The sequence below is a fragment of the Camelina sativa genome, chromosome 16, assembly GCF_000633955.1.
Source record: "Camelina sativa cultivar DH55 chromosome 16, Cs, whole genome shotgun sequence".
In the NCBI taxonomy this organism is placed as follows: domain Eukaryota; kingdom Viridiplantae; phylum Streptophyta; class Magnoliopsida; order Brassicales; family Brassicaceae; genus Camelina; species Camelina sativa.
In genome coordinates this window covers 24,741,952-24,763,541 of record NC_025700.1, presented here as the reverse complement: position 1 = coordinate 24,763,541, position 21,590 = coordinate 24,741,952, and the positions used below count along the sequence as shown (strand labels likewise).

Genomic DNA, 21,590 nt, shown 5'->3' with positions numbered 1-21,590 from the left:
AAGGACCCTTGTACGGTTCTCATCGTATGCCGGAATCTCTGTTAGCAGAAACAGCATATATATCAAAGTAAATAAACAAGAAAACGAAAAGCAAAAGTAGCGTGGAAGTATACACCGAGCTTTTTACCAGTTTCTCAGAATCGAATTGACCATTGTTGTAATCTCTGATGATAGACAATACAGGAAGAACGTATGCGAACGAAACTCCCATAACCGTTGGAAGCCTAGTCCCTATAAGCGTTTGTAGCAACGTGTTTATTCCAGACATAAACAATATAGTCTGAATAACCCGCGCTTTATCACCCTGACAAAACACCAAACAGTCTGCTATAAATACCTTAGAACATTCCGATAAAGCGGATCAAAAACCAAAACCAAAACCACAACATACAGGATCTCCACCCATTGGTGGCACAAGTGTGTTGGCAAGTAAGACAGTAGTCCCGAGCATAACGATGTATTGCTGGAAAGCCAGTACAACCGTCTCATCTGTAACAAAACCCTAATTGTTAATGGAAATGAAACAAAAAATAGTTCTTAAAAGGAAACAATAATAGAATCTCCATGTTATAAAATCCCTTAATATGGCATTTCTTGTAATGATTAAACACTAGTACCATTTCATTTTACATAACACCCCACACTAATAACTTCTAGGGATTCAGCTCCTTGTAGCATTTTGGATTCACCATTAACTTCATAAAAAAAAAAGGTAATAATAACCATACCGTTTCTTTAATCTTAATCAATTAGTATGTCTCATGAACAATTATACAAGATTTTATTAATAGTTTAAAAGCTAATTAGCCCCAACACACAAGCTAAAATATAAGTCAAAACAGAGGAAATAAAAGCTTCGAATCAGATTCTGAGATCTAAAATATTCTTTTAGGAAACAAATTAAGACACAACAGAAAGCAGTTAAGGAGAGAGACAGAAGTGAACTCTTATGTAACTTTTGACTTTGAAACAAATACTAATAAATTTTTAATTTTTTTTTTTTAACATCTGAATCCAAAAATAAAGTAACCAACAAAAAAGTAGTGAGAGACTAACGCCAAGCAGGATTAGAGTGGATGCAATATTGAAGATGATGAAGTTGCTCAGCCGGAGCCCAAGTTGGTCCTCTGTTAACCGCCATGGATGGAACCGGCGGATAACCGGCTGCAGCCGGTGCCGGTGGATGTTGATGGTGTCCAGTTTCAACCATTCTTTTATTGGTTTTTTCTTTTTGAAAGGATCTTTGAGATGAAACTTTAGGAATCTCTCTTTTTTTATTTTTAGTTGCAGAAAGTTTTCCAAATCAAACCGACAAAGAGAAGATGATAAAAAGAAGTTAGCAGGAGAAAAGCGAATCTCGAGACTAGAGAGAACTAATAAGATAAATACTATAACTAATAAGATTTATATATAAAAAAGTCACTTGTTTAATTTGTGCGAGAAGGAACAGAGTTTTTATTTTTATTTTTCTTTGAGTAAATAAAGGGTATATTTATATTTGTTCAAACTTCGAAAGAATAAAATATTAACTCTCCATTAGGTGTAAGTTTTAATTGTTTATTTTTGAAATGTACTTGTAATTATTTATTAATAGGAATATTGAAGTTTCTTTTTGTCATCCTTTTGTTGTCTTTATTAGCATTTCTTGTTTTTTGGTCTACTTCTTATCACTATTTTTAATGTCTTGTGATGTTATTATGACCTCATTTGAATTATTATCATTTTCCTTTCATTAAAATTAATTAGGTTTACGAATAATTGCTTTACTTTCAAACCAATCCATATTATAGTACTATAAAAAGCATCAACTATAAGAAGCATCAATTATAAGAATTCTAGTAGAACACTTATATTGCATCAACTATAAGAATTTTTAATAAAATGTAGATATAAATCATATTAAATTTTGGAGTAAAGATAGTCAATGAAAAAACATATCTTATGATAGATATTCGTTGTTGAACAAAGAACCAACATAAAATATTCGTTAACTAAAGCAATGTAGAATAGACCTTCAAAATCTTAAATAACCACCATTAAATTCATGTATTTTTTTTTCTAGATATAAGAGAATATGGTGTTAGTTTAATACAATATCAGAAGTATGATGCAATGGATTGAGAATATGGAATAAACGTATGAGAAAACTAGGTCATCAAGAAAAAGAAAAAATATGTGCAAACTGCGAAGTAAATCACCAGACCCGGGAAGGGAAGCTCAGCCAAAAAGAGCTCAAGTTTAGATAATTTGATTTCATATCTGGATGGGAATTGAAGCAATCAGAATCCACAATCTACCTATTGTAACATGCTTCACAACTATGGTAATGGTATGTTAGGATTCCATTAAGGCAATTCATTCTCCAAAATCTTGGAAGATAACATGATTCTATTCTTACCAATCACATGGGATAAAATCTTTTCTTTTGAATATGAAGATAAAAAGTTAAATGTGTCTCGACTTCTCTGACGACGATATGTGAAAAATGATGTTTCTGTGTTAATATATAGGAGATATTTGTAGTTAAAAATTTTAAATATATTAACCCATACATAAATTCATTTTTTCAATTAAGTCATTAATTGACTTGAAAAGTTCAGTTATATACTTATATATTACATATATTACAAATTCTTTTTTACTAATTTGGGTGTGGTACAAAGACACTTATTTTTGTAACCGTATAAAATCTTAGGTTTTTATAGTTTCAAATTATGACCACCAACTTATTATTATATATGTAAAAGAAATAAGCAATAAACATCACCATAATTGAATCTATATTCGATGATATTATTATACTCGAAATCAGTATGATCAACTACGTTCGATTTCGAATAATATAATATTCACGTAGTTTATGTTGTATTTTGTGTGCTTTCCCATGATTCCATCAGTAGTTTATCCTCATTTCACGTTTGTTTAGTGCTTTGATGACAATATCTGACTACTTCAATGGCGAACTTGATTTTGAATCACCACCTACGAAGTGACTCAGCATCCTTTATATATCTATTTAAGTTTAGGACTCACCTATGTATATATAAGTTTAGGACTCACCTATGTATATATAAGTCTAGGACTCGTGCGTTGATTTTTAGTTTCTACACAATATTTTGGGAGAAAAAAAAGAAAGAAATGCATTGACTTGGGTCTGCCGTTGGTGGGGTTTTTTTTTGTCTTAGTCGTGACTCGTGAGCAAAGATAATTTAATTTGATAAATCTAAGCAAAGTTGTATGTATGCGCAGTTTATATTTTTCATAAAACATCTAGCTCCATCAAATATATAACTAATGATATGCATATTCTTTTAAGGTGGTTCTTAGATGTTATTGATGTAAATTTATGATTGTCTCTAGCCGATATGGCTGCACAATCTACCTAAGATCGTTTTTCGATTATGTTTCTGGGGAATAACTACGGTGTGTGAAATGACAAACAATTATATACGAGAAGATATCTCGTGCTAAGCATGGGTCAACGTTTTGAAAAAAAAATTCTAATATAATAATAAAAATTATTGTTATTTTTTTAAAAATTATTTTATTTGAGATAATATTTATTTTAATTGTTCTGTAAATCTATTAGTCTTTTTGAATAATAATTATGTGAGAATATTATAGTATTTTATTTTTTGACGTATGTTACATTTTTATATTGTTTGTTTGTTGTATTTGCATTATTATTTGTGAAATATGAAATAGTATTTTTAATATTATAATTGCGAACAAATAAAATTATTAATTTATCATCTATATAAATTTAGTTTTACCAACCCGCCAATGTGGAAATTAAAACACACATTTTTTTTAGATTGAGTAATATATCTTCGTTTTAAAAAATTTAAATCACAACATATGCAGAAAAATATGCATTTTACTAATCATAAGTATTATATGAAAATTCCAAACAATTTGTAAATAAAAGAAAATAAAGATGATAGGAGAATCATAATTTGAAACCTTAACAAAAGCTTTGAAATTTAGTTATTAAAAATAATTATATTGTGTACTTAGATATAAAATCTTAGTTTTTGACATTCTGATTGGTTTATATTTTTAAAAAATTCTATTTAGTAATTTTCGTCCATAATTTATTAGAGAGAGAAAATATATTTTTTTTTCTAGATTTTTTTATATTTGATCTGTCAGCGTTTTTATTTTTTTATTAATTAAGTACGCTTAGTTAAATTTTTCTAATGGCAATAGAATGTAATTTTTTTACACATTTTAAAGTTAGTTTTATATTTGTACTTCCCAATTAATATAGTAGTATAGGACTAAAATCTCATATCCCCTTTTCCATCAAAACAATTTCTCAAAAACCCCTCAATGTTAAAAAGATAATATTATCTTTATTAAAGGTTGTTAAAGATTAAATATAATTAAACCAGTTAGTTTAAATCCCACTATACAAGGTGCAACTAGTACAACTAGGAATATCTAGTACAATTATGATGTTCAATTTTCTTTAAAAAATTGATGGTATTGGGGCAAAAGAGAATTAAATGCTTGTAGTATATATATGACTAGCTAGGATATTGGTGTGGTGTTTATTCTGATGTTCAATTAAATAGGCTAACATGAGAGTAGGCCCGGCTTAATAGTTATATGGACCAGAGTAAAAAAAAAAAAATTTGGACCCATTTCCCATGTAAAAGAAGAAAATTAAAAAGATTTGGACTAACTAAAAAAACCCCCAAAAATTTAATGGACCATGTGCATATGCATGCCGGGCCTGCTTGAGAGTATGATAAAAAGATTAGAGTTTAAAAAAATTTAGAATAAGTTTACAATATTTAAGATGTTTAAGTTAACCAAACTGTTGGAGGATTGCTTAATCAAATGTGGAGCCAAAGTGATCAAGACAACATGTATGGAACCACTTTTGTTTTGATTCAAGCTAAGAGATTTCGATAAATGTGAAAAGTGTCATGGTTATACTCTTTTTACCTTGTTAGTTTTGTCCCTAAAGGTTTTCTTGACAAGGTTTTTAATGAGTTAATTGTTTCACTTCGCCGATGCCCATTTGTTGAACCAAAAGCCTAATAAGACCCTTTTTCCAACAAGAAGAGAAGGAGCACGATCAAGTTATCTTTTAATTTCAAATTTTTATCTTTAATGCGTTGTATTTTCAAGGGCAGCCTTCTAAGTTGTTTCAAGGCTTGTTCTTTTCTTTTTCCGTTCTTTACAAGTTCTTGTACACTCTTTAGAGAACTCATCTATTTATATTTTTTATTCTAAAACTCTTTTTAGTCAGATCATCATCTCTTGCAGGTGTGTAATATCCACAAGAAATCTTGTTCTTCCTTAAGTACATACATCATATCCAAAAGTAGGTTCAGCTGGAATATAAGAGGCCTTTCCGCAACTTCTGTGTGACCTATAAATTTACATCCTTTGATCCTAGAATCCTTTTTGTTTCTTGGTTGCAAAGACTATCCCCAACACTATTTAGAGTGTTGATCTTAGGATGAATGCATCAGTTACCACAGAGGGATTTTGTGGAGGGCTTGCGCTGAGGACTTAACATGGCAAGACCAATGGTGGTCCCAAAGGGATGCCTTCATATTTTGGTTGCACGATGAGAAAGGGCTGGCTATGTTTGAATAAGTATGGATCCAACGTTTGTTCCATATACTTCATCAATTGAGGGACACATGATGTTTCAATAGCCCGAGCTCGATGGTTGATCCTCAATGCTCCATCATATTGTTCAACTTTATCTAATTGAGTTAAGATGAATTTGCTAGCTTACGATTTGTATCCTAACCGTTATAATAACTCTCTTATGTAAACAATTAAAGTGCTGAAATGGCTACCTCACAAAGCAAGATTATATGAAGCAATTGAGACGATGGATAAAAAACAGTAGATGCAGAGTTATTAAATTAGTGAGGCTTCCCAATAACATCTACCAAGAAAAGAGCTTCATTAACAAATGTAACATGTTGTATCCCGTCAAGTTATACCGAAGCTTGACAACATCAATAACAAAAATTATATATAAAATTTATAAGAAGAGCAAATTTACTCTATTTACTCGGCTTCAGCTTCTTCAACAGAGGTCTCGATTCGAAGAAGAACGAATCCAACAGCAACACCGACAAGAGTAAGAGCATTCATGATAGCTGCAATCTTGAAAATCTCTCCCACGGCGTTACATGTGGTGGATAAGGCTCCTCCACTGCCTCTTCTTCCCTTGAGAGACATCACAACATTAGCAAAGCACTGTTCTGTGCAGAGTGGTGATCCCATTGAGACAACCTTGTTGTTGTTGTTCTGTGCCTTGAGACCACCATATGAATTCAGTCCAGTTATGTAAGAAACTTTCATCTCAGTTTTCTTCTTCTGGGTTTGTCCGGATTTGGACACAATGCCCGATCTTGTCCATGAGATCACTGCTGGTGCTGCTGCTGCTGTCGCCATTCCTTTTATGCTGAATAAAAAGAAGAAAAGGGAAGATTCAAGAAATGGGTAATGATCGGAATTGAGAGAATATTATTGAATACCTGTGGATGAGTTTGAAGGGATGCAAAGACAAGTGAAGCGACTCAAAAGAAAAAGAGAAGCAAAAGAAGGTGAAGCTTAGTTTTAAGGAAGGAGGAGATTTTGGATAAGGAGGGTGTGATTGCCACACAGCCAATTACGGCCCGAGATGGATTTACTTCTTCTTTATCAATTATCTCTGTGAACACACGTTTCTCATCGCTTTACCTATTTGTTTTTTTCCTGGACCCTTTTTTTTCTTCTTCTAATAAGTATATAAAAAGAAAAATTAAACAATTTTAATTTAATTTTGAAAATATATTAAGATAATTCTTATTAGTATTTTCTCAGTAAAACTAGAAATTGTAAAATATAAACTTATTCTAATTTTTAAGTTTATAATTTAAAAATAAAAGGATTTAGATAGAAAAAGATTAAGAAAATTATACAATCAATTATATAATACCATAACTAAAGAAATTATACAGTCAATTATTAATTAATCCTACAATAAAAAGGATTGTAAATATCCACCTCTATACAAACTAATAATAATTGACGACAAAAAAAAAACAATACAAACAAATAATTATCTGATAACAATATAATTTCTTCAAAACACCACCATTGGTTCAACTTATTTTATTGTTAAAGTTTTTTTTTTTTGTAAAAAAATAATTTCTTATGAGATTTTTTCATATTTTATGAAGATGTTTCATATTATAAAATAAAGTTACACGAAGATTTTATAAGCTATCACATATTTACTCTCTTCTTTTTTCAAAATTTAGTTATGAGACTAAGCTTTTCTTAAAATATTTCATATATTTACATAATTTAAAATGTATGTTTACATATTATGTATATATATTTTTAGTTTCTTGGGATTATTAAATTTATCTTTAATTTCAGTTTTTTTTCCGGGAAAATCACGTTTTAAACCTTGAAAGTATCACTGGATAACACTTTAAACCTCGAGAGAAATTCACTAACACTATAAACCTTTAAAATAATGTTACTAACACTTTAAACCTTTAAGTAATTTTACTAACATTTTAAACCTTAAAACTAACTTTAATTTTTGTACCGCCAACGGAATAATAATATCCGTTAACGCAAAATAGTTATACTATATTAGTTTAATTTAAATTTGAATTAGTTTTCGTTTCTATAGATAAATAAATAGATAAAAAGAAAAAATTTGTGTTCATCTTCAATGTAGACAAAAATGTTACGGCGTTATTCTTTACATTATTAATCCTTTTAATAAATGCATCTCCACTGGATTTTGATTCAAATTGATTGACTTCGCATTATAAATCAATGAATTTTCTAAATATGTTGTTGTCTTCAATTTTACATTTGTCAAATGTTTTAACCTTACCTCTGATTCTTCATTTTTTTTTGCTTTGATGTATTTTTAATTTTTTTATCAATCATAATAAATAATTCAATTTAATTTAATTAAAGAAACAAGTATTTAAATCAAACAAGCATAGTTTAACTATTTCACGTTGACGGATATTACTGTTCTGTCATCTTTCATGGTGATGCAAATAGAAAAGTTAGTTTTAAGGTTTAAAGTGTTAGTGAAATCATTTTTAAGGTTTATAGTGTTAGTGAAAAAAAACTCAAGGGTTAAAGTGCTACTCAACGATACTTTGAATGTTTAAAATGTGATTTTCCCGTTTTTTTTCGTTGTAATTTTGAGGACTGCATAGTATTAGTGACTGTTGTTATGGAATTAGCAACAATAAAATATGGAAGAAAGCACTTAATTATTACGAGATGCATGCACTACTATCTAAGTTTACAACAGTCATAATTATTTTCAAGTTTGAAAAAGTTACAGGTTTCATCACAAATATAAGAAAATTACAACAAACCTTTATAATAAACAAAAAAAATAAATTAGTAGTTCGAACTCAACTCCATATTGTACAATACTGCATCATAAAACTAGATTTTTCTTTTTAGTTCCTTTTCATTCAAATTAACAGTAAAACAAATGAATAATTCAGACAGAGTTGGTATTTTGAAGGCCAAATCACAAACCATGATTAGGGTCGTCGATGACTGCTAGCTCCACCAGCTGATGAAGAGAAACTGCCATCAGACATGAAAGCCTCAGAATGCGATATAACATGTTGTTGTTGCATCATAACCATTTGGTTCATGTCAATGAAAGATTCTGAAACTCCCCATACTTTTACTGACTTATCCAAGCTTCCACTATATACAATCCATTTTTTGTCTGAACGTTCTGAAGCTTCGCGATCTGCTTCTACAGCCAAACATTTTACAGGACCTGTGTGACCTGTTAGTACAGAAAGGCATGTATGAATATTTCCATCTCTCTTCCACACACATATTGTCTTATCAGCTGATCCGCTAAAGACAAGACTTCCTGCCACTTCTAGGCAAAGGACAGCAAGCTTATGGCCCTTGAGAACACCACCGTAGTTCAATTGCTTCTCCCTCTCCCAAAAATTGACCAAACCATCACTCGAACCAAAGTACACAGCCGCACCATTCTTGCTTACAGCTAAAGCTGTGACTGCACTCTCTTGTTTTGTTAGTGTTTGCATTAATGTATGTTTTGTGTGTTTTCCTTGTTGGTCTCTCTTCCATGCCTTGACTGTCCCATCAGCTGATCCAGAGAAAACAATCGCCTCCGTTGTTGACACCACCGAGTTTACAGCATCATCGTGAGCTGGGATCGATTCTAGACATTTTGAATCAGAAATCCTCCACACCTTAATGGTCCGGTCCCAAGAAGCAGAATACAACAACCCTTGTTCAACGTTTAAGCTCAAACATGAAACAGCATCGGCGTGTTTGATCCAAAGAGCAGTGCGGTGTTTCTTCACCTCAACATAGTTTCTTGGTTTGAGAGATGCCTTGAATATATCTTTCAAAGTTGGTAACGTTCCAGAGCGTTTGTGCAAGCTCTGGTTCTTAGGGGAGACTTTCCAAACCCGAATCTTTCCGTCTTGGTGACCTGTGAAAATCTTCTCGCCTGAAATAACAATGGCCTTTACCAATCCACTGTTACATTTGAATGCACTAAACTCCTTAAGATTCTTCCACACACGTATGTTCTTGCTATCAGAACCAGTATAAAGAAGATCTTTGGTGGCAGCTAAAGAATAAATATGACCTTCTTCACGAACAAGGGAACCAATAAGGCCATTTTGGGGTAGATTTTCTTCAACACTAGACCATTGTGTTTGAGTAAATGGAGTTGCTTGGTTCCAAGGAGACATCATCATTGGTGATCCTTCACAACTCATTCTATCATACATGCCCGTGCCAACAGCAGATGCACTGCTGTTGCGTATGCCGTACCCTTCCTCTGTTTGTTGGGTCATGGTGGAGGAAAGATTCGGATCAGAATGCATCATGTTGCCATATTTTGCCCTAGGAATGCTATCCGCCTCCGCGAACATTATGGAATATAGTACTACCACCTTCTCGTTCTCCTCAAAAAGATTACAATTTTAAATTGAGTAATTTGTGAGGAGAGGAAAAAAAAGGGGAAGGTTAAAAATTAGATTGAGATTGAAAGGGTTTGTTTTTTTTAGCTTAGAACGATGGTGTCATGCAAATATAGCTGTGGCAGGAAGCGATAGAAGAATGATTGGTTAAACCTTTTTTAATTATTGATGTTACAATTCAGTGGTTCACCACCGTGTCCGTCAACTTAATCTATTTCAGGAAAACTCTTGTTACTTCATTTTACACGTTGCAAATTGATGTTCTAACTCCTAGGTTTTTTTTTCCCTATTTGTTTCTTCCCTTAAAATAGATTTGTAGTTCTGAAAGGAGCAGAAGAAATTTCCTGTCAAAATAAGTTTCAACAAGAATAGAATGAAATCAATAGAAAGTAGGCATAAATCGTATCCCATGTCGTCAAACGACTAATAGGGTTCATAAACCATATTTCTAGGACTCATCATTAGCTATTATTATTGAGTTTATCATTTTATGAATCTGATCATTTTAAAGTCGAGCTATCACTTTTTGGTTCCAGGGTTTACGGATCAGTAGTATACACATCTGATTGAGTTAATATATCTTTAATTTTTTTTTTTTTTTAATATGAAAATTACTCGATTTTGTATTGAACATATTATAGGTAGATATGTGATTCTGCTTGTTGGGAACCCGAGTGATACCACCTAGATTGGTTTCATTCTAACGACAAGCACAATCAACTACTTCGTTAATGATACAAATAATTGTGAGTCTTTTTCTCATTTTATGTTCTGGCTTGGAGGCGATCGTAATGATGTTAATGACATGATACTGTCGACCATACTGTTTAAAGAACTGTGAGAAGAGCCTCCTATTCTGACAGAAGCTTCAATCTCCTCCTTTAGTCCAATGGCTCTCATTCTCATTTCTACGCCTTCATGATCCAAAATGAGCCTCCTCACAGCTATCTTTACAATTCCTCTTTCCAATTTACCTTCGATCTCAAACGCGGTTTGCCAAACATGTGACATAAGTCGAGTGTTAACTTTCTGATCACCAGAATACGGCAGGCAAATCATTTGTACGCCACTAATTATGCTCTCCAGGCATGAGTTCCATCCACAATGGTTCCAAAACCCTCCCACTGCTCTATGCCTTAACACCTCTTTCTGTGGAGCCCATTGCACTACAAAACCTCTCCCGTCGGTTACCGTTTGCCTAAATTGTTCCGGTAAGAAGTCTAAGGACTCTTATCCGATTATCGAGCCTGGTCGGATCACCCACAAGAAAGGTTGATTACTCTCAACAAATCCCATGGCCATCTCCAAAGCCTCTATCTCTTGTGTCATCGCCAAGCTGCCCATGCTTATGTATATCACGGAGTTTGTTTCTTGCTTCTCAAGCCATTCGAGACAGTTTCTTTCTTCATCAAATAAACTCGGACATGACGTAGCGGGATTGGTCGTCATATGGAGTGGACCAACCGGGTACACGGGAACTCTCCAGTTCTCTTGTGCAGTTGATATGAATGAGCTCTCTAAGCAATTTGAAGAATTGTGTATTATGCCAGAAGATAGAGATCTATTGCTTACATTCTCGTAAAGTATCATTAATCTCTCCATAGATCCATAAGCTGTTACAGGCAGATCTTTAAACCTAAAGGGATGAAATTCTGGCACCATTTCTTCAAGCTGAGATAATGCTTCTGTCGTAGAAATTGACTCAAATCATCATCATACGGTAAAACGTTTCAAAATGAATTCTTCACATTTTTATAAATACTACATACATTATAACTTTATATAAGACAACTATATATAAGATCCCGCGTAATGTATATGGTTCGTTGTGATCACATATATGAAAGATAAAAATGTCCATTTTGAGGACCGACCAGGACTGGTACTATCAGTTATAGAATTGTTCATATTATCTTGACAAAAAAATATTTTATGTAAACTAAATTAGTATGGAAACAGTAAAATGATAAAGAGATAAATATTTAAATTATTTTAAAAAAAAATTATGAGAAAAATGGAAAATCCATTCATATCAGCTTTTTTTTTTTTTTTTTTTTTAATCTCATTACTTTTGTGTGTTTTACTTACGAAAAACCAAAGTATCATGATAAATATACTTTTTATACAATTAAATGATTTTTTTTAAATAACTTATACAGTTATTTTAAACTTCAATGTATAATTGTTAATATTCATACTAAATGAACTCAATTTCTCGATATATTAGCATATCTGATTAACCAATAACTAAAATTAGCATATGTAAATTTTGTTTTTGATATAGTTTTATTTTTATTTTTTATTTTAAAATAAAATCGGATAAAGACATGCAAATTACTATGTACAAATGTATACAAACTATTATTTTTTAAACACATGTCAACATCGGACCGTGTCGCAGTAATATATACAAAGTAGCAACACAAAAAAAGAGGGGGGGGTACCTTGTGGAGGAAGTAACCCTTTTGCTTGGTTATCCATAAGCACGCACCGGCTGATCGAAGTAGCGGCCGAAGAAGGACTAAAGACCATATTGGGAAGATGAAGATCTTCTGCAACACCTCGAGGGAAGTAGACAAATTCATCATATATGATAAACTCAACATCATCATGGATAGTTAGAAACTCTTTCAAAATGGGTTCACATATAGCGGATTCTGACATGCCTTCTTTTATGGTGAAGAAGTTGAGATCAGGGAAGCTAGCAGAGAGATCTTTGAAGTTGAATTGGGTTTGAACAACTGTGACTGAAATGCCTTGGGAAAAAAGGTAGGAGGCTAAGTTCATCATCGAAGGTAAATGGCCTTCGAACGGTGCTGGGACCATCAACAGTCTTCTCTGGCGAATCTCTTCCATGATATTCTAATTTTCTTCAACTGGTTCTTGAGTTTGATTGTTTGCTTATAAAGACAAATTTGATTGTTTCTTTATTAAGACAAAATCCTGGAGTTTGATTCTTTCTTTATAAAAGACAAATTTGATGATCTGCTTGTTGATTTAGTAGATGGAGTAACTTCGTGGAAACAAGACTTGTTTTTTCTTTAATAAATAAATGTGACATTACAACTTACAAACGTTTTTTCTATTTGTTAACTACCTTTAAACGGATTAAAAATTGATTTAGCAACGTGGTTAGACCTGGTTAGTACAAACCACTAGCAATAACATGAAAACGATGCTAGTTATGTGATATATTTAAAGGGATTGAAATCTCATTTTTCACTTTTTAAAAATATCATTTTATTGTGTTCATTTTCAAAAGTACCCCTTTTTAATATATAAAATAATTAAATTCTAAAACCTAAACTTCAAATATTAAATGTTAACCCCTAAAAACTATATACTAAATGTAAAATAGAGAATCCAAACCTAAAAAAAATTCTAAAAATTAACTTAACATATTGTAATTGTGCAAAAGATGACAAAAATAAAAATATTCCAAAAAGGGTATTTTGGAAAAAGGGAATCTCAAAAAAATCATTTCTAACAAATTCTCTACGTTTAAACATACACTAGATTTTAACTCACGGTACACTGCGGGATTATGTATTTTTGTATATTTTATATAACTTACTAAAAAAACATTATGTTAGATCAAATATATGTTTTAAACTCTTTTACAATAATATTGAGATATTTGTAATTTTATTTTCTTTATCTATTTAAAAATTATTATTTTCACTTGAAATTTAATTAATCAAAATTCTTTTATTTTGGAATTTAATCAATCAAAATTAGTTGTTGTGAAAGTAAACATCTGTTAATATATATAATACTTTGTAGTTAGTATAAAATTATTTAAATTTTCTTATTCACCAATTTGAAATTAGTTAGTTTTGTCTATGAGTATGATTAAGCGGGTTAGTGTTGGTTTTTAACTTCTTTCATATAAAATTAAGTTTTAAAATATTTTGTTTGTGTTTTTAGACCAACCCGCAAAAATATATAAGTGTACTAATATTAACCTAATTCTCATCACATACTTATTATTAGTCTAGGTTTGGACCCGTGGATAATAAAAAAAATAGTTATTAAAAGAAATAGTTAGTTTTGTATCTGAGTATGATGGAGCGGGTTAGTGTTGATTTTTAACTCTTTTCATGTAAAATTAAGTTTTAAAATATTTTGTTTGTGTTTTTAAACCAACCCGCAAAAATATATAAGTGTACTAATATTAACCTAATTCTCATCACATACTTATTATTAGTCTAGGTTTGGACCCGTGTATAATAAAAAAAATAGTTATTAAAAGAAATAGTTAGTTTTGTATCTGAGTATGATGGAGCGGGTTAGTGTTGATTTTTAACTCTTTTCATGTAAAATTAAGTTTTAAAATATTTTGTTTGTGTTTTTAAACCAACCCGCAAAAATATATAAGTGTACTAATATTAACCTAATTCTCATCACATACTTATTATTAGTCTAGGTTTGGACCCATGTATAGTAAAAAAAATAGTTATTAAAAGAAATAGTTAGTTTTGTATCTGAGTATGATGGAGCGGGTTAGTGTTGATTTTTAACTCCTTTCATGTAAAATTAAGTTTTAAAATATTTTGTTTGTGTTTTTAAACCAACCCGCAAAAATATATAAGTGTACTAATATTAACCTAAATCTCATCACATTCTTATGATTATTTTTAGTTTAGGTTTGGACCCGTGGATAAATAAAATTTTCCATAAATTATTGTTGCTTTTTTTAGTATTGTTATTGATATTTACACAGATAATATTATTGATATTACTCATATGACTAAATTTGATGTATTCACTATTTAAATTGTGCAACAGGATATATATATATATATATATATATATATATTTGTATTTGACATCATAACTCTATAAATGACACATGTTTTTTTAGTCAAAAACATATATCATTTTGTGGAGGTTAAAACAATATATATATATATAGTATAATAAAATCATACATTATTAGTTTATTTTTATATTTTTTTCTACCCATTTTTGACATCAATTGCTCTATTCACTTTAACATAGAAAACATTAAACAATTTATGTATAATGGAAAACATGTATAATGTCAAACCAATTATGGAAAATCAAAATTGAATAAGGTAAGATATTATAGTTTCTTTTTTCATTAAAACATTTTATAACTTATAATTAAAAAGGAAAATAGAAATTGATGTTGTTCAGATATTTAGGGAAATATATATTTCCATACTCGATTTTTTTAATTTAATTAAAAAAAAAAAATTGTATTAAATGTTTTAATTACAATGGCATATGATGTAAATATTGCCCAACTTCAAGCCTTCTTCTGAAAAATGCTGTGAAAATAATAATATAGATAGATAGATTGTGATTTTAATCAAAGTTTCAAATAAAATAGTGTTGAAAAAGAAAATTTTATCAGAACTATGTAATCATCTATTTAGATACTAAGATATAAATCTTGTACATTTACTGTAGATGCTATCAAGTTCAGCAACCAAAAAATACTCTCACTTTCCTTCAATCACTTAGAGCATTTCCACTGGGAGTTACTATCATAATTGCTCTTCAATTTGGGGCCCAAAAACCAAATAAAAAACTCATTTTTCGGTTTATTAAGTAGAGAATCGTTTCTCAAGGAAAGAATTGAGCAACCCAGAGAGCAACGCTACGTGACACATTCGGATTCGTGGACGCAAAAATATAAAAGGGATTTTTTTTCCCTCTCTTCTCTCTGGATCCTCTCTTTTCTCTCTCGATCCAGACGGCGAATGGAAGGCGAATCAATCCATAGTTCTAGACCCAATTCTCTCTTCTCTCTCGATCCTCTCTTTTCTATTATCTTTCGGTTTTTCTATTGAATCGATTTCGTATTTTGTTTTTTACAGATTCAAAGCTCTTCGCATGATCAAACCCTAGAATCGAGGATATCACCGATCTTGATGAAGAGACCTGAACGTCCATTGACGTACCTTAGGTACAACGTAAGTGTCTCATCTTCTCAAATTCAGTTAGTATAGAGTGGATGGAATGGATTCAGTTTAAGGTTTAGTCTTTTAAAGATTAATGTTTAGTGATTTGTTGTGATTTCTTAGGAGACTCGTCAAGATTGATCACTAGTAGTGCTGATCAGACTGCTAAGCTCTGGGATGTGCAATCTGGTGAACAATTGTTCACATTCAAGTTTGGTTCTCCAGCCAGGTCTCTGTTGGAGATCATTGTTGTGCTTCTCATTAATAATGTCATTGTTGATTTCCATTTTAAGATTATTTAGCTTACACCTTATACTATCAAATTCATTAGATCAATACTGATAATCTTATTCTAAATTTTGTAAAATATGTTTAATATTCTGAATTTTGTAAAATATGTTTAAAATTCCGAATTTTGTAAAATATGTTTAATATTCCAAATTTTGTAAAATTTTATTGTTTTCTATTTTATGTAATAGAAATAATTTAAGTAATTGTTTTCTCATTTTAGATTATTAAAATTTGATAATTAATAAATAAAAATTAAAAAAATATTATTGAAATGATTGAACAACCTTGTTTGGAGTTCTCTAGTGGATGGATGATTTTGTTTAAGTTCTAAGTGAGTTGATTTAATTAGTTTAGTATTAATTATATGATTAATTAATATTTGAGCAATTTAGGTGGGTTGATAATCTTTCCACTCATTTCATGGTTAATAATCTCAAGGCTAGTGATTTGTTAGTGAGTTCTGTTTCTGTGAACATTCTTCGAAAGCAATCGTTCTGTTAAATGGAATTCTACTTAGAAAGCTCTTTTATATGTAGGATCAGATTGTTTGTATCCATGTTATCTACTGTTATTTTGTAAACTGCATTACTATCAATTATCAATGTATAGTGTTGGGCCAGTGGGTTTGGGATCAACATCTCATACAATCTTTCAACTAGGTTCTGATGTTTGTATACTTAGATCAGATGTGAGTTTTTTTTTCTTTTCTTTATAATACATGTTTGTATTTATAGCATAAAAGTCTTTAAAAGAACTTACAGTCAGATTCATTTTGAAGGTTCTATGAGTGGAAAAAGGAAGGGTCAAAAAAGCAACCCTACTACATCCATTTCGAGGATGGGAGGCCTCTCGTATTTGCTGCTCTTTATGATTCTTGGCAGAACTCAGGAGGTGAACCGTTGATCATATTTTATTACAAACTCTGCTGAAAATTCTTTTTGAAGCTGATCTTAAAACATTTCTTAGACTTCCAATTTTGAGGTATGTGTATTGGAAAAGTGTAGCAGAACTTGAAAGACCTGCTCGACAATTTTTTTAAAATTGATGAATTTGATCGTCTTTGGTTTAGGTCCTTCTTGGTAGCTAGAATATCTCGCCTGTTTTAATTTTTAGTAACATTTACTTCTTCTTTTTTTTTTCTTGCAGGTGAGACACTTTACACCTTCACGATCTTAACAACCAGTTCCTCTTCAGCCCTCCATTGGCTCCATGGTTAGTAATGAATACACTAACCATCTTGGGTGGCTTTCTTCTTCAATGAGATGTATTCCATATTCATAGATTAACAGAGATATGAACTTCCAAGTATCATACTAGTATTGAATTGTTTCTGTTTTCTTGTAACGTCTAATTTGATAAGCTTCTTTGAAAAAAATACATTTGTAATTACGACTCTGCTGCATGAGAATCTTGAACTGCTGCTAAAGGGACTGGTATAACAAAAAACAAAACAAGGAAGGCTGTTTATGCAATGTATTGTTTCTGTTTTCTTATTCAAAGCTGACATTATAAGATGCTGTTGGTTACGGCAGTCCTGAATTTTGCGCTAACAATGAGGTTTGTTTATTTTCCACATAGACAGAATGCCAGTAATTCTTGGTGACAAGGATTCTGTGGACACATGGTTAGATGATCCATCGACGACGAAGCTGCAGCCATTACTTTCACCATATGAAAAATCGGATTTGGTAAGCTAATTTTGTTTCTGGCTTCTACTGTATGTTGTAATGATCTTTCCTTTTTCACATACTTTAGATTGAACTTTCAGGTATGGTATCCAGTAACCGCTGCAATTGGTAAACCAACGTTTGATGGACCAGAGTGTATTCAACAGGTACGGTCAACCAGATTCCCTTCGTTAGTGTACATCTAAAGGTTGCAAGTTGCATGTCAAGTCGCATTAAACATATTAGCAGGATCATGTCTTTGAATACACTCTGGTCCATCAAGCTATGTATTTGTTCAATTAAAAATAAGGATTGTGCCACCTGCAGATGCCGCTTAAGGCTTCACAAAATAGCTTGATCTCGAAGTTTTTCTCAACAAAGCAGCCCAAAACAGACAAAGAAACCAAGTCGACAGATATCACAGCTGATTTGAAAGAGGAACCTACGGTTGACAGCATTAAGAAAATGGAAGAAGTAGACGAGGATATATCGAATGAAGCCAGTAATCTTGGTTTTCAAAAGATTGTGAAAGTAGAACCATTTGTTGAAGATAAATCAGCGGTTGTAAAGGATGAAGTTGAGGAGGTTACGAATGGAGAAGGGAAATCCATGAACACTGGTCTTACTAAAGAAACAGGTGAGAGCAATGCCAGCTTACCGGCTGGATCCTGCAACCTTGATTTCCCAATAATCTCTAAAGAGGAACCCGAGACCCAAGACCATCATCGGTATACTACACTTGAGGAATTGATTCAGCCGCATGAGGCTGTTGAAGATAAACCAGGAAACGAAAACCAGAAGACAGATTTAACTTACCAGACCTCGAAGGAAGGTGGCTTAGAGTTTAGCGAGAAGTCTTCAGGAAAGACTGGGACAAAGCGAGACTACGAGGTGTTCTCAGCTCAAGAAAAGCCACTGAAACATTGTGAGAGGTTGGAAGATGTTAAAAGCAGTGGGAGATCTGGAAGGAAGCAAGGAAAGGGAAAGTCTAACATCAAGAAATCTAAAGAGACGCAGTCTACACTACACTTCTTTTTCAATGAGAAATAGTTGGTCTCTAGGACACATCCATCTATGAGGATTAATGTGGGGCTAGTTTGGTTGTAGATAACGTTAGATATGTATCGTCGTTTTGGGGAATGTTGCTTGTATATACTGTATGTTGTATTTGATCTTTGATCTAAGCTAACAGTAATAGGTTCTTGATAACAAAATGGTAACTCACTAGTGTAAGGAAATTATTATTATCATTATAATTTTTTGTTGATTAAATTAATATTTTTGTTTACAGTTTTTACAAAATATATTGAAAACCTTTTTTAATGTCTTTGTGTGGGTTAAAAAGTTGCTTAAAATTATCGTTAACCTTATTGGTAGTTTTTACTTTTTAATCGTCCCTGACCTCGACCAACAACGGCCTGATATCGAAGAACACTCTTAAATCCCTAAAAGAAAAAAAAAAAAAGAAAAAAAAAACAGAGATTGAGTACAAAATCGAATTCCTCTGTTTCAGGATATCAAGTGATATAGCAATCTAATGACTTCCTCAAAATCTCATTACAAGGAGAAGATTGCTCGTCGGAGGTCAGTAATCTCGGCTGTTTTTTTATTTTTTTTCAATCTAGGGTTTTGAACATGAGAGAAGATGTTAAATTTGTGACCTTTTTGTTCCAAGGGAGGAGAAATCAGAGGAAATCGATAACCCAAAGTACAGAGACCGTGCTAAAGAACGAAGAGAGAATCAAAATCCTGATTATGATCCTTCGGAGCTTGGTTCTTTCCATGCCGTTGCTCCTCCCGGAGCCGTCGATCTCCGGTAACTCTCAGTTTTTTCTTTTCTTCTGATTACTCTATTATAATCGTAATTGGGTTTCTCTAATTTTCTGTTTTTGTGTAGTGCTGCTGATGCACTAAAGCTATCTATTGAGAACAGCAAGTATCTTGGAGGTTAGTGATGGGTTTACAAGTCTGTTTCAGAGATCGTTTTGTGATTTTGATTTGTTTCCTTGAGGTGCTTATGTTTGTGTGTTTAATATGGGTAGGTGATGTTGAGCATACCCATTTGGTTAAGGGATTGGATTATGCTCTGTTGAACAAAGTACGAAGCGAAATCGTCAAGAAACCTGATGGTGAAGATGATGATGGCAAGACTAGGTGGGTTTTTTTTGGTTATACTTTGTTTATTGACTCATTTTGGCTTGTTTGATTCAAGTGCACATTTTTTTTGTTTTTGTCTTTGACAGTGCGCCTAAAGAAGTTCAACATGTTACTTTTCGTACCACAGCTGCAAAGGTATGCAATTTTGTTTCGAATTTATGCTGATGTGGGGAAACTTTGTGGATGTTGATAACGCTTGATGTTTGTTTCTCATGTCTTTTGTGTCTTTTTTCAGTCCGTTTACCAGTGGATTGTTAAGCCTCAAACTATCATCAAGTCTAATGAGATGTTCCTTCCTGGTAGAATGACATTTGTCTATGATATGGTACTGCTTTTTTACTTATTTATTTACAGGCAGATTCGATATTATTACATTGTTTGTTTGTCGTACATGTGTATTCTGCATGACAATTCTTCTTCGAATATTAGCTGGTTAAAATCTTCTCTATTGGTTTAAATACATAGGCCTCAGGAAAAAATTGAACAAGGTAGCTTAAGCTGCTTTGCATTACTCTGTTAATGATATAATCATGATATGGTCTATTTGTTAGGAATCTTATATTCTTATAAGCAGAAGTGGTTGATATAAATATTTTAATTTGACTACTATCGTCTTTGGTTTTCTTGAAAAAGCATATTCTTTTTTTGCAAATAGAGACACCATACTAGAAAAACGTCAGTTGAATTATCGTAATTTGGTAGTTTTATGAATGAAGTTTCCTTTGAGATATTTAGTCCCAGTTATGCTAGCTAATCTTACAATATGATTTTAGTCTGCCCTCTGAAGGCCTCCCTGGTGATGTCGAACAGCCACTATCTGATGTCAAATATCAATGTTATTCCCTTTTAATTCTTTCTATATATGTTGCTTTTCAGGAGGGTGGCTATACTCATGACATACCAACCACGTTATATAGGAGTAAAGCTGACTGCCCCGTTCCCGAGGTATGTCAGATCCTTGGTGTAATAGTCATCTTGATCCTGGAAATTTCTTAGGACAGTAGGTAGTGATAGATATGAAATGATCTTTGTAATTCAAATGACATAAGCCCATTATACTGGTCTCCGCAACCTCTTCTTTGACAGGGTTGATGTAATTAATACAGTTAATATTTTGATTATATGTCGTAGGTTTTGGTAGAAGCATGCATATATTTTCCTAAGTATGCTTTTTTTTCCTTCTAACCCAAAATTGGCATTGGTAAACATGTTTGTGTACTGAACATATTTTAAAGTTTTACTTGAAATCACTGCTGCAATAAATGCGAGAATTGTTTCATTAACAAGCATTATTGCTCTCTCTTATCTCTCCGACAGGAACTGGTCACAGTCAATGTTGATGGTTCTGTACTAGATCGAATTGCTAAAATCATGTCATACCTTCGCCTTGGATCATCAGGGAAAGTTCTCAAGAAGAAGAAGAAAGAAAAAGACAGTAAAGGTATTTTGCATAATGTAAGAGCATACTTTTGGTGTATTTTTTAGCTTTACTTGCATTGTGACAATGATTTTAAGTTAGCAGTTCCTATTCACGTACACTGGTTAAATAATTTTCATGA

The 21,590-nt window shown here is 32.0% G+C and overlaps 6 protein-coding genes across 6 annotated transcripts in view; 2 read left to right on the top strand and 4 right to left on the bottom strand.

Annotated features, from left to right (window-relative positions):
- LOC104754010 (nucleobase-ascorbate transporter 3-like) overlaps positions 1-1,381 on the bottom strand; it is a 2,391-nt gene extending 1,010 nt beyond the window's left edge. The window contains exons 1-4 of the mRNA XM_010476173.2: positions 1,057-1,381; positions 392-489; positions 128-304; positions 7-38 (exon numbers count right to left, since the gene is read on the bottom strand). Coding sequence (XP_010474475.1) covers positions 7-38; positions 128-304; positions 392-489; positions 1,057-1,210 — 461 coding nt within the window. The 5' untranslated portion in view covers positions 1,211-1,381. The remainder of the gene's footprint in view (positions 1-6; positions 39-127; positions 305-391; positions 490-1,056) is intronic.
- Positions 5,909-6,645, bottom strand: LOC104752277. The gene is made up of 2 exons (XM_010474376.1): positions 6,513-6,645; positions 5,909-6,439 (listed from the first exon to the last, which is right to left on the bottom strand). The coding sequence occupies exon 2, from the start codon at positions 6,427-6,429 to the stop codon at positions 6,040-6,042; it is 390 nt and encodes a 129-aa protein (XP_010472678.1). The 5' UTR covers positions 6,430-6,439; positions 6,513-6,645; the 3' UTR covers positions 5,909-6,039.
- Positions 8,314-10,050, bottom strand: LOC104752276 (uncharacterized WD repeat-containing protein alr3466-like). Its single transcript, XM_010474375.1, has one exon. It carries the CDS (start codon positions 9,936-9,938, stop codon positions 8,550-8,552), a length of 1,389 nt encoding a protein of 462 aa, XP_010472677.1. The 5' UTR covers positions 9,939-10,050; the 3' UTR covers positions 8,314-8,549.
- On the bottom strand, positions 10,618-12,880 carry LOC104752274 (UDP-glycosyltransferase 76D1-like). Its single transcript, XM_010474374.1, has 2 exons — positions 12,431-12,880; positions 10,618-11,671 (listed from the first exon to the last, which is right to left on the bottom strand). Exons 1-2 carry the CDS (start codon positions 12,840-12,842, stop codon positions 11,217-11,219), a joined length of 867 nt encoding a protein of 288 aa, XP_010472676.1. The 5' UTR covers positions 12,843-12,880; the 3' UTR covers positions 10,618-11,216.
- On the top strand, positions 15,230-19,088 carry LOC104754009. The gene is made up of 8 exons (XM_010476172.2): positions 15,230-15,241; positions 15,833-15,902; positions 16,040-16,145; positions 16,986-17,098; positions 17,354-17,419; positions 17,786-17,895; positions 17,976-18,041; positions 18,202-19,088. The coding sequence occupies exons 1-8, from the start codon at positions 15,230-15,232 to the stop codon at positions 18,922-18,924; spliced, it is 1,266 nt and encodes a 421-aa protein (XP_010474474.1). The 3' UTR covers positions 18,925-19,088.
- Positions 19,274-21,590, top strand: part of LOC104752273 (suppressor of mec-8 and unc-52 protein homolog 2) — a 5,090-nt gene continuing 2,773 nt past the window's right edge. Inside the window, exons 1-8 of the mRNA XM_010474373.2 lie at positions 19,274-19,458; positions 19,550-19,690; positions 19,772-19,821; positions 19,917-20,028; positions 20,118-20,166; positions 20,267-20,356; positions 20,908-20,976; positions 21,349-21,472. Of these exons, the coding sequence (XP_010472675.1) occupies positions 19,412-19,458; positions 19,550-19,690; positions 19,772-19,821; positions 19,917-20,028; positions 20,118-20,166; positions 20,267-20,356; positions 20,908-20,976; positions 21,349-21,472 (682 nt within the window). The 5' untranslated portion in view covers positions 19,274-19,411. The remainder of the gene's footprint in view (positions 19,459-19,549; positions 19,691-19,771; positions 19,822-19,916; positions 20,029-20,117; positions 20,167-20,266; positions 20,357-20,907; positions 20,977-21,348; positions 21,473-21,590) is intronic.

Excerpts from the sequence above, each read along its gene's own strand:
- LOC104752277 (XM_010474376.1), bottom strand. The coding sequence starts at position 6,429 with ATGGCGACAGCAGCAGCAGCACCAGCAGTGATCTCATGGACAAGATCG.
- LOC104754009 (XM_010476172.2), top strand. Across the intron at positions 15,903-16,039 it reads CTTGATGAAGAGACCTGAAC|GAGACTCGTCAAGATTGATC; the intron begins GTCCATTGACGT and ends GTGATTTCTTAG. Across the intron at positions 18,042-18,201 it reads GACCAGAGTGTATTCAACAG|ATGCCGCTTAAGGCTTCACA; the intron begins GTACGGTCAACC and ends TGCCACCTGCAG.
- LOC104752276 (XM_010474375.1), bottom strand. The coding sequence starts at position 9,938 with ATGTTCGCGGAGGCGGATAGCATTCCTAGGGCAAAATATGGCAACATG.
- LOC104752274 (XM_010474374.1), bottom strand. The coding sequence starts at position 12,842 with ATGGAAGAGATTCGCCAGAGAAGACTGTTGATGGTCCCAGCACCGTTC. Across the intron at positions 11,672-12,430 it reads AGGGTTACTTCCTCCACAAG|AAGCATTATCTCAGCTTGAA; the intron begins GTACCCCCCCCT and ends TTTCTACGACAG.